Here is a 12,619-nt window from a genome sequence, read left to right on the forward strand (position 1 = left end):
TGTGTATTTTAAATATACATATATAACATCTTTTTTATACGGTATAGCTAAGTCTATATCTTTAAATACAGTTTTCTTTCAGATCAGAATGTAACCTCTTCAATCCAAAAAGAATGTTAGTTTTATCTGCAGTTCATAAACAGCTTGTCAATCACTGATACAATTCAAGAACTCCATGCATATTTATTGCTGCGTTCATTTTTAAACAAATATTGCAAAAGATTACTCAGTGTGAGAAATGTCACCTAAATGTTAAAAAAGAAAAAAAAAAAAAGCCTGTAAATATCAATTCTCAATGGTGGGCTGCTGGTCTATCATTAAAATAAATATCAACTTCTTGTCCACTTTTGGTTTTGCTGAATGCCATCCACTTATAAATTAGGTATGATGATTCAAAATATCCAGTTATATTTTTCCTACATTTCTCAATTTTTCTCCCATCCTCTAAAATCATGATTTATTTGAAAATTAAATGTAAGAACTATTTACAGACCTCCATCCATCCTTTTGTAGATAACTGAACGCTCCATCAACAACACTTGCAAAGAACTGGCCTCCTGTGATGAAGAGAGTATTAACGGTGACCAAGCGACCTCTTAAATTGGGTGGCGAGACCTCGGCGATGTACACTGGCACTGTCATGGAAGCAATGCCTGCAAGGAAATTAAAAGTGAACATAAGACATTTACTCAAGCTTTCTGTTGTTGTGATAAATATTAGTGCTAGATTCACACACACGCACGGGCTTTGTTTTCTACTTTAAACAAAAGTTTACCACATATTTAAAGATATTGTTTATAACAAATGACTACTGCAGATAGGTAAAAAATGTGTGAGATACTAATCTCTGAATATCATTTTTCATATTATCACTGGAAAGCCAGAAATAAAGTACCTGTAGAGATCTCATATAAATTTAGAAGGCATAGAAGTATGCTTTATAATTTTTTGAAGACTAAAAATAGGAAAATGCTCTCTAGATAGAATATAATTATTGAAATATTTTTTAGTCTACATGAAAATGTAATCAGATGATAGTGAGGATAAAAAAAATTGTCCCAGAATACCTATTAACTATTCGAAATCATCATTTCCAGTAAACACACCAAAACTCTTAATTGGTTTACTAATAAGAAATCCATACGTTAAATCACCTTATTCAATTGGGTAGATGTACATTTCAGATACAACTCACAATGGACAATACTTTGGGAATTTACAGTTTTCAAAACCAGATGGTCTTAACAGTATAATAGATGGTTTATGGCTACGTGTACTTGGTTATACCTGCTTTAAATTTTTTTAAATCTAAAATCAATGCAGCATAATTTATGGTAGCAGTTCTCAAACTTCATTGATCACTAAAATCACTTATGTGTTTTTTTTAATTGTCGTTATTTAACAAAGATGCCCTCACCCATCCCAGACTTAAGAATCTACAGAGGGGAAATGGGCTTGTCTTTTAAAAATCCTCCAGGTGATCCTGATGCTCTCCATGTCTTTATAAAACTACAATTCTATGGTACACAACTTTGAGCCCATTCAAAATTTCTTAAAGAAAATCGTGGCCCTGCTGGCCATGCCTAGCTCACTTCTAATTTTTACCCTAAAACTAATATCGAATCAATACTCACCAATAGCTCAGTGAAAAAAAAAAAACACGATTATCTAAGAAAATTTAATCTTTTATATCTGTAGGTACTATAAATCTCTAGATTAAACCAGAACATCAATGGGTTGCATAACGGACCCGCATAAAATTGCTTTTAAGGAACTGATCTGTATAAGGCCAAAAAGTAGACTGTATGGAAGGTAACAACGCTAAGAAACCTGTTGCTGTGTTTTCTATACAAGGTATGTTGAATGTACTATTTACCACATTCTGGACAACAAGAGACATTTCTCTCTAGTCACAGTTATGCTTCTCAGTAACTGATTTGTGTTTATTAACACTATAAATCACATGGCTGTTTTATTTTCCTCTTTAGGTAGGCAGGCCCACCTCTACCAAGTGTTTAAGACTTCGTGGTATTTATCCTGTGAACTGAACTCCCTCTTGATGCCACAATTATCTTCAATTTCACCTATTTTAAATATATTTTTGCCCTATTTTTACTTGCTTTATCTTTAAGTAAAGTAAATGAATAAATGGACAGACAAGAATTAGTTAATAAATATCTGTTTCTGGAACATTCACTTTATTGTTGTATAATTACCGGTAAGTAGTTAATAAGTTTGCATACAAGTCAGACCAATAAGTCTCAGAATTATATTCTCTGCAGTTTCCACCAATGTTATGTAGTGCCCGTCGATATATGGCAATAATGAAAAGTATCTTATAATTTTATGAATTTCATAAAATAACAAGTATGTTAGTAAACAAGGTATAGTCTTTGTGATTAAATCATCACCTGAACAGCTGAAAATTTCCATCTGACTGCTAATCAGTTCAATAGCACAAACCACCCTAAACTGGCCTTTGTCTAACTTAGAAAGAGGAAGCATTTGTGGAAAATGTTGACAAGATAATTGTATATTCTTTTTAGTTCTTTTACTATTAAACTTTTAAAAAATCAGACAAAAGTAATTGATCATTTGGATTTCTTTTTCTCCTTTAGTATGTCTATAAATGGGAATCCAGTTCCTCTCCTTAGCCAGAGATCTTTATTCAGCCAGCTAGCCCACAGACTTGAGCACAGGCAATCAGAGCCATGGTTTTAGGCAGGATTGCTTATCACAAAGCCCACAGATTCTACCTGATAGGAAATGCAGAGATGTCCCCAGGTCACCAGAACACTGAAAAGTAACAGATAATGACAGGGAAAAGTCTGAAGAACTATAAAAAGAGTCGCTGGATTTAGAGTTGGAAAGAACCGCAAAAGAGCTAACGAATGCTCACATTGACTAAACATTGTTAAAACTGCTTACATTCTATTAGATATTTCACATAAACTGATTATTTTATTTAATCTACAGAACATCCCAATAAAGGACATATAATTATTCCTATTTCTCAGAGAAGGACCTTACCCGAAGTCTCATAATGAGCAAGTGGAAGGACCAGCATTTGATCCAGACAGCAAGATTCCAGAACCCAATTTTGAAAGCACTAGACTATACTGACTGACCACCACAGACGAGAACAGACTCTGGCACCAGTGGGTTTAAATCCCAGCCTAGCCATGTACCAGCTGGGTAAGTCTAGACAACTTACTTTTCTGGATCTCTAGTTCCTCATCTATAGTATAGAAAGAATAAAAGTAACTCTTTCATAGAAGCTGGGAAATATCAATGAGTTCATAGAATAAAGCACTTAAATTGTGCCTAGCATAAAGTAGTCAATAACATCAGCAAGAATTTCTAGTATTATCATATCTCTAGTTATGAGGCTTTTTCAATTCAGTTTGACCTGTGTTAGGTGCTGGCATTATCAGGATGAGTATAACAAAATAGGGTCCCTTTTATATGGGAAGCTACACGCAAACCCTATTCATAAATATATGCAATCAAAAAAGTTCAAAATAACATGGTAACGGTCACAGTAGTTATACACTGTACCCCATCTTTCGATGCTGACACTGCTGCATACTGACAATGATTAGGTGGTAGCTAGGAAAAGCTGGGCAGACAATTCTGTAGAGTAGAGCATAAGCTTAAGAAAATACAAAATGACAGGGGTTCTCTCAGAGATCACATAGAAAGTGCGAGGCAGAATATGCATAAAGGTGTGGTGGGAGAGGCAAACAGCACAAATCATGGAAACAGCATCCATTTATCAGCAAGTGTTCATGAAAATATTTGATCTGAGCTGGGTCCTGTGCTAAGTACCAGTAACAGAGTGCTACAGAAGAAAGACATGCCCTCTGTTCTCATGGAGCTTAGGTTCTGCTAAGCAGAATGTGTTTGACCAGTAATTACATTTCAGGTGTAATGGGCCTCACCAAAGGGGAAGTGTGGGGAACATGAGCCTTTGGTGAAAGGACTGGATGAGGAATCAGAAGAGCCTTGGATGAGCAGAGATCAAGTGAATGAGTAAGCTAAAGCTAGATGGGGCGGGGGCGGGGGGGCGCGTGGAGGGTGAGAGATACTTCAGATGACTGGAGCAGCTTAGACAAAGGCCTTGAGGCAGGAACAAAGGCATCCTGTGGGGGGGTACTATTTCTCAAGATGTGAGCAGAGACCAACCAGATTATAAAGAATCTTAGAAGCTATATTAAGAGTTTGGTACTTAACATAGAAGCCTTTGAATAGTGGAAAGGAGGAAAAGTCACAGTCAGATTCATGTTTTTAAAGGTTGACTTTGGTTAGAGTATGGAAAATTGACTGCAAGGAAGCAATAAGTACAGTGGCAGCACTGGAAATGGAATTTTAAAAAGATCCTAAAATTATGTATTTTGTATCTAGGCTAAGGAGAATTTGGATGGCACATGAAGTATAGGGAGAGGAGGAATTTAAGGATGATGTTCAGATGTCCAGAATAAGCAACTAGGAGCCTGATGGGTACTTTATACAAAAATAATATTGAAAGAGAAGCAAGTTTAGGTGGACCATAAGGTCAAATTTCAGACAGGTTGAGTCAGAGGTGCTCTGTGAAAAACACAAGTAGGCAGCAAGTAGACCACTCTGTATGTGTGCTGAGAATATAGATTATTTACATGTGAATGTCCCCAGTCTCCCTCTCTTCTCCTACCCAACAGAGTCTTTGCCAGAATAACCAGCCTCTCCTTCCTTCATCCTTCAGAGAAAATTGGGTCTTTCTCAGCATAGTTTTTGGGCTTTTCTCATGCTAGACTATACACACACACACACACACACACATACACACATACATATATAATACATATATATATATATATACACATGCGCACACACACACACATATATACACACACATATATGTGTGTGTGTGTGTGTGTGTATATATACCCACACACACACACACACACACACACATATAAATGGAGCAGAAAACATGGGTCGAAAAATCCGGTTTGTCAGAATTTCAAATGAAAAAAGACTGGAGAGAATTGTGAGAGCCTCAGGGTCAGTACAGAAAAAAATGAGATCCTATAATGAAGGGAATGACTGACTTGACTGGGGAATATGGGAGGTACCAATTTTAAGAAATATTGCTGAGTTATAACCTACGTGCTATTATATTCTTCAAGACACAAGAGTAGTATTACTTTTCAATTGCTTTTAGTGACTGGACTATATTTCTTTAAATGGAACTCCAAACTGAACCAGGGCCAGGCAGGGCTTGGGAATTATACAAATATCTGGAGCTCAGAAGATGGTTCTTTGTGGCTGGTGTACATTCTGAAACTATGGGAATGGAGGAGATCACCCAGAAATGGAATATGAGAAGAATGCCTAAAAATGATTCCTGAAAAATTGTACTATTTAAAGAACTTCTGGAGAATGAAACTGAAAAGAAACAACCAGCAAGCATCTACCTTACCCTTGAACACTATGTTATTTCTAAAGTCTTTTTATGTCACCATTTTGCATTATTATGGAAGGTCATCCTTTCAATAGGCAGGCAGGACAGGTATCATTCATTATCCCCCTAGGAAATGTACAGAAACCCAGCCTCAGAGGCAGACGAGAAGAGATTTTCAGAAAGCCAGATAGCAAGTTAATGTCAAAGTGGGTCCCATAGATGTGGGTCCCCTAATCTTTGTAATGTACCACTCCAGGACTGAGTGTCATGCCTCTGTTTAGAATGCAACACTTTGGAAATTTCTCAGAAACATTTTATTTTCGTCTCTATTACCCTTAGCTAGCACACATGAACTTCTCAGGTCAGAAGGGTCTGATCTCTTCCCTGCCCCTACTGCCTGCTATGTGACTTACTGCTACCAGGTGTCATGTTAAAGAGCTAGGATAAATAACTCAGAAAAATGAGAAAGGTGATTAACTGTAAAACTTTGAATTAGACAAGTTTAAGTCCATAAAACTGCTTTATGAAAATAGAGAACGATAAAAGAACGCTGATGATCAGGAAGAACAGCAGATTCCATGTTCATTACATTCATGTCTGTTCAATATGTACATTATAGGCCCTGTTAGCCTAACCTGCTATCAATAAAACCCATGCAAATCATAATTTAGGGACTTCCAAACATGACACCCACCTTGGACATTAAGTCTATGTCACCCCAAAACCTCCTTTCCACTTTAGAGAAACAAATGGAATTCGGTCCTGAGACAAAGCTCACTATTCTAATGAAGAACAGTTAATAGTGTATGAGAGTCCCCAAAATTAAGAATTATGTGCTTCATAAGTGGATGTAATTAATAATATTTAAAATTTAGCAGATTCTATGAAGAACTTTTAATTTTTCCCCCAGTCCAATGCAGGGCTTCAGAACAGGCCTCCCCAAGATGTGCCACTTGGCATGGGAATTATTTTCAGCCGAAGGCAACAGTCTCTGAGGTGAAAGAGAAACTTTAACCCCTCCCGTAAAGAATTTAAATTAGGGGCCTTGACCATTGTTAAGAGGTATGACTAGAAATAACTTTTTATGACCTAACAATAGAGCAGGATAAATATCTAAACATCTGCTCTTCTTATCCTCTGAATGATCTTCCTCTTCTCTGAAATGCCAAGGCATCGTACCTCATCCTTAGCTCAGAATGTCATCTATACCTCATTCTAACTTTGTCTCTGAACCTCTCACGTATGTGGGGTTCTCAGACGTATGTATGTAGTTAAATTTGGTTATTTTCTCATTAATCTGTCTTATGGCGATTTACTTATTAGACCAGCCAAAAGAACCTAGAAGGGTAGATAAAATGTTTTTCCTCCCCTACACCAATTACTAATCAAATAAATGTCTGATGAAAAAAAAAAAAAAAAAGCAAATTCTTAATTGTCCATACTAAACTCATGAATTGAAATTAACATAAGAAATGTAGCAGTATAAGTTTCTGCTAAGGACATATTAGGGTAAATGTAACCACAAAAAGCTGTGTTGGTATTATTTCTGAGTATGAGTATTTAAAAGTTTGATACAAGAAAAGTTTGTTTCTTATTAAATAAGGTCCACATAGATGAAAACTCATTATTAAGCTTGGCTCGAGGCGTTTCACCAGAAAATTGCACCTCAGACAATGCAGGGAAACTCGATTCACACTCTCTCAACGCTGCCAAGCTGATTCACCATAAACAGCACAAAACTCTCTAGAGTACAGAAGCTGGCTTTCAAAAACTGCTGGAAGCCCTTTTGAAGCCCTGACTCAGAAGTATAAATAATTTCATACCAAATAGCATTAGAAAATCCTGTTGAGATGGGTAAATACCCATGAATCACAGCAGCCTCTTAGCATGATAAGCCAGACAGCAACTAATTAGCTTCTTAGAAGCACATGAAGCTACCTTTTAATAATAATGCTTTTTGAACAATGACTATGATGTCCTAATTTCATTTTGTAAATTATTGCTCTATGATCCCTACAGAAATAATTTTAACAAAGAGAAGAATCTGTCTAAACAAACGTATCCCTCACTATATTTGTTTCAGTTTTGCTGTCTTGCCCAGGACGGGTTATGTCTGCATTTTTCTAAACAGTTAAGCATCTACAATTACCAGGTTATAAACGTTCTAGAACTCAGGGGTTTTTTCCCCGCTAAATATAAGGCCTTAGACCCAAAAACTGCTGGGCAATTTCAAAGAGCAATAAGCCTCAAAGTGATAAAAACATATACAACACAAAATGCCTATAACAGAAGAGAGAGGTTGTGAGAAAGATTATATATGGGGATAACTGGAAGAGGTAATGTTCTACGGTATTTAAAAGCTCTTAACAATGAGTTACAAACATGACATTAGCATTTCAATTCAGTGCAGCCTTCACGGCCTAAATGACCTTTATATTACCTGAAAATATTCTATTGGTCTGCCCATGTCCTTTTTTCTAATAACTTCTCAGTAGAGTCTGTATCACATTGTTTCTCCAAGCAGGGCTACAAGCTCATTCATGATCACATCTCACGTATCTTCTGAAATATAACTTGCCTAAGTGTCCAGCACAGTCTTTGTTATCAGTAATATGGGATGCATACAGAAAACCAAAACCTTTTAAATTACTGATTTAATGGTTTTAATACTAAAACCATTGTTCATTAAGCAAAACTTAGAAATAACAGGTAAAAAATAAGGTAAATAAAAATCACCTACAGGTAAGAAGTGAGAGAAATAAAAATCACACTACCCACAGATAACCACTATTAAAATTTGGTTATAACTCACAGTATTTTTTTCCATAAGTCTGTAGCTTTAACTTATTATCTTGTAAACATTTTTCTTCTCTTTAAATACTCTTTTCCAAAAAAGAGGGTCTCAAACTTCTTACATAAGCTAGTAGGTACTATAAATGTAGACGCCAACTGAGTATAAGATACAAGGTATTCAGTTGATTATGTAGCAACTAAGCTATAAGACACTCAGCAGGCCAAAACAAACAAACAAACAAACAAACAAACAAGACATACCCCTATACAGCCATATACAACAATCTGGATACTTGTGGGTTTGGCACTCTTGTAGCACAAGATCATTTTAAGTAATAGTATAATATTCCAGTATTCAGATAAAGAGAAGAGGAAAGAAGCGTTCCTAGAACACATAGATGAACAGGGCAGGAAAAGAAAAGAATTTCTTGATGGGAAGACATGCCAAGAATTTAATACAGATGTAAGAAATTTCTCAGTGTTTATAGGTTATATGAGAAAGACAGCATTATAAAATGTTAGAAAAGCAGAAGCACTACGTTTTTACACCTCACAAATGGAATGCACAAAGGTTAATAAGAAATCAATACGTTTTCCCCAAGGCAGTGAATGTAGCACACAGGAACCTAAGTGGTGCTCTCTCATATTTAGCACCATGAGACATGTAGAGGTAAATGTTTAAGAACAACAAACAATGTGGACCTGAACAGGAGCCAAATATAGATCACCTGAATATAGATTGTAATTGAATAGGTAGAGATAAAATACTCAAGAAACGTGCACAGAATAAGAGAAACGCAGGGCTAGAACTTGGTTATAGAAATATTCACACAGTAGATATAAAAGGTTGAGAAGTAAAATAAAAAGAACTATTAAAGGAAATGTTAATGTAGCAAAATAATATACGAACACACACACCCCAAATTTTTAAGCTGTTCTTCAATATAAGGTCTGCCCTTGCCTAAAAAGCAGAAACAGAGAGCCACAAAGGAGGAATTGGCTTATTAAAAAAGGACAACAGAATGAAATTAAACAGAAAAATGGCTAGAGTAAGGAAGGAATGCAAGAACTCTAAAATTTTAAGAGCAGAACATGTAAATACAGAAGTAAAGACCACATTGGAGGCAGTAAACAAATTAATGAACTGTGTAAAATTTGAATGTGTGGAACATCAATTTGAGATGCTCTCCAAGAATGAAAAGTAAAGGATATTAAAATGATACAAGATATTGTTGAAAAAGAAACCATTATAAAAGAAATAAATGAGCCCAGGGGTAGGTAGTAACAGCTAGACACATCCTGGGGAATTTCTTGATTTGCAGTTAACAAAAATTGTTTGTTTGTTTGTTTTATGGATAGTACAGAAAGAAAAAATGAGCTTATCTACAAAGTAATAGTATCCTAGCAATATGAAATGTCATAGACCTACTGCAGATGTTAGGGGGAAAAAATGCTGTCATCCAAGTATTTTATATCTTGCCATGTTCTATAATTTCATAACTATATAGCATTAGAAAATCCTGTTGCAATGAGTAAATAACACAAGACAAATGACCCATTTAGTATTTTTGAAACCACCGCTAAATCAACCCCAAGATTAACAACAAGAAAAACTGTAAGAATAGGGAAGTTTCAGTATAAACCACTCAGAGAATCTGCCCCTCAGTCTGGACTAAAAAAATCTAGCTGATAAGTAAACCTCTGAGTGTTCACTCTACCATTCTTTCTATGACTCCCCTCTCCCCTATTTCTTAGTAACACACTTCTGGAGCTACAGAGAATTTCTTGGCTTGTCTGATGACCACTTCAAAGCATTAACTGATGTTTTTCTGTCCCAGCACATAGTAACAATGGCAAAACATTTTACTTGGTTAGAACACTATGCCTGAATAATTATTTTTTAAAATTTTTACTTATTTTTTAATGTTCAAAGAAGCATAGATACACAGAGCAACATAATGTCCATCTTCATTAGCAAAGATCTTTATTAATGATTTCCCGTGTCTCTGAAAACTATACAAAATGACCCTGCTGAGTTTTTTAAAGTAGTGAAAATCATATAAGCCACCCACCAACAGATATTATCTTCCCTGACGTCTTCTAAAATTATCTTTCCATCTAGAGCACATGACTATCCCTATGCTGCTTGCATTTAAAAGTCAGTATGTAGTAAAATCTTCACCACATAAAAACGAAGAGGAAAAAGGCACATTTTTTAAGATCTACAATGACACACAACATACTTTCCCACATAATTGTCTAATAATCACATGGTAATCATGTGAATCTATGTACTGATAAAATTTTAAATGTTTGATAAGGAACATAGCCAAGTTAACTTTCATTTTCTCTTATTTTGTAACTATAGAGAATTATTTTCTACATGCATACTTTTTATACTTATTTTTCAAGATACTTTTGAAATCAAAAAGGAAAAGGTCTGTTAAAGAGACATGGTAGCAGTGAGAAAGCCACACTAAAATGAAACAAAGTCTGCTTTTAGGAGCTCTAGTTATCATCTGGCTTTAAGATAGCAAGGTCTCACTAATGATAAAAGGGAATGGAGTGAAGAAGAGAAGGAAAATCTTTAGGTTCTCTTAAGCAGTCAAAATTATTTCAATAGATAAAATAAATTACATATTTTGTTTTTCATTATACCAAGAATATATAACTCAGACTGTTTAGTTGATTCTTTGAAATGGTAGGCACCAATCATAGTGAAACATTTATCAACATTTTACAACAGTTTCTTCTTGTAGGGTCTAAAAAGAGTATACTATCCTTAACATTTATGAAAGGTTATAAGCAAAAATGCCATAACTATGGCTCAGTAACACTCTTAGAAATAGACTCAAAGACAGATGACAGTGAACAAGTCTGTGAAAAGGGCCGTACCGGCTTTCAGAAGAGATCATTAAAATGAACGCCTACATTACTATCCATGGCTTACACACATCTCTTCATTCTAATTGTAGATCTAGGGGTAGCTTCTACTCAATCAACAGAACCTAGCTCTGGCACAGATGAGCTGGTATTATTGCTGGCATTATCTCTTATTTCTGTTCCAGCAGCTGTTAGAATTTCTCTGTTAAATGACAGCTGACTTCTTGTCAGCAACAATGGAAAGACAGTAAAATGGTATTTTCATTGGGCTGAGAGAAAATAACTATCAATCTCGGTTTCTAGTCCAACAGAAAAAAATCTTCAAGAACAAGGGCAAAATTCCTAAGTAAATTCTAAAAATGTATTTCAAATAGAAAAGGGAACCTGAATGGATGATGCAAAGAGAATAAAAATGCAAGAAGGAATGAAGAACATAGAAAGTATTAAATATGTAAGAAAATCTAAAAAACAAAATAACAAAAATCCATTAGCAATATCTTGCAGTGTCAAGAAAATCAAAATACATAAGAATAGAATTGCAACTGGGAGGAGGGTAAAGGGAATTAATGTGTTTTAAGTTGCTTATATTATTAGGAAGGAGAATAAAGACATTGTGTAACTTCGGATGTTGTGAAATATGCACAAGTAAAATTTCAATGATAACTACTAAAAAATATATACAATCAAAATATAATTTCCAAACTAGTTTAGAGCAAACTGCATGAAAAAAAATGTATATACAGGGCAATTCAAAAAGGAGAGAAAAAGAAGCACAAATAAGTTTGGGACTCAAAAGCAGATATAAATAAGTTCAATTATATGAATAATTATAATGTGTGTAAAAGGATCAAATATACCAAATAAAAAGAAGAACAATCAGCCTAGATTTAAAGCAATCAGCTTGGATTAAAAATATATACTTTATTTTGTGTACAAAAAAACAATGAACACAAGTTAAAAGGATAGAAACAAGATTAAAAACAAAGAAAAGCAAAGAAAAGGGAAAAAAAAATGAGGAAAAGCCCAAATGAAGAAAGTTAAGGCAGTCCTATTCATCCAACAAAATAAATATCAAAGCAAAAAGTATTACTAAAGGCCAAAAGAATCATTTGACGATAAAGGGTTCAATTCGCCAGCAAGAGAGAACAGTTAAATTACATATGATCCTGTAACATGGTTTCAAAATATATAGAAAAGATTCCAGAAATATAAGAAAAAACAGACAAATCTACAATCATAGTGAGTGATAGTAAAACATCAGAATCAGTAATTGATAGATCTAAGAAACAAAAGTTCAATAAAAAAATATAGAGTTGACCGATACAACTACATTGGACCTGCATCTGCTTTATGAAATTCTCCGTTCAATAAGGGAAGATTACACATTATTGTTACAAGCACAAAAGGAACATTTATAAAAAGCTGATCATCCATCCACTGGCTCACAAAACAGTCCTCACCATATACCAAAGGGGCAAAATGATATGGATCATGATTTCC

General features: G+C 34.9%; 1 protein-coding gene across 1 annotated transcript in view; it reads right to left on the minus strand.

Moving 5' to 3' along the window:
- SLC2A13 (solute carrier family 2 member 13) overlaps window positions 1-12,619 on the minus strand; it is a 315,165-nt gene that overhangs the window by 264,158 nt on the left and 38,388 nt on the right. The window contains exon 2 of the mRNA XM_011363165.2: window positions 494-653. Coding sequence (XP_011361467.1) covers window positions 494-653 — 160 coding nt within the window. The remainder of the gene's footprint in view (window positions 1-493; window positions 654-12,619) is intronic.

Source organism: Pteropus vampyrus, unplaced genomic scaffold, assembly GCF_000151845.1.
Source record: "Pteropus vampyrus isolate Shadow unplaced genomic scaffold, Pvam_2.0 Scaffold82, whole genome shotgun sequence".
Lineage (NCBI taxonomy): Eukaryota > Metazoa > Chordata > Mammalia > Chiroptera > Pteropodidae > Pteropus > Pteropus vampyrus.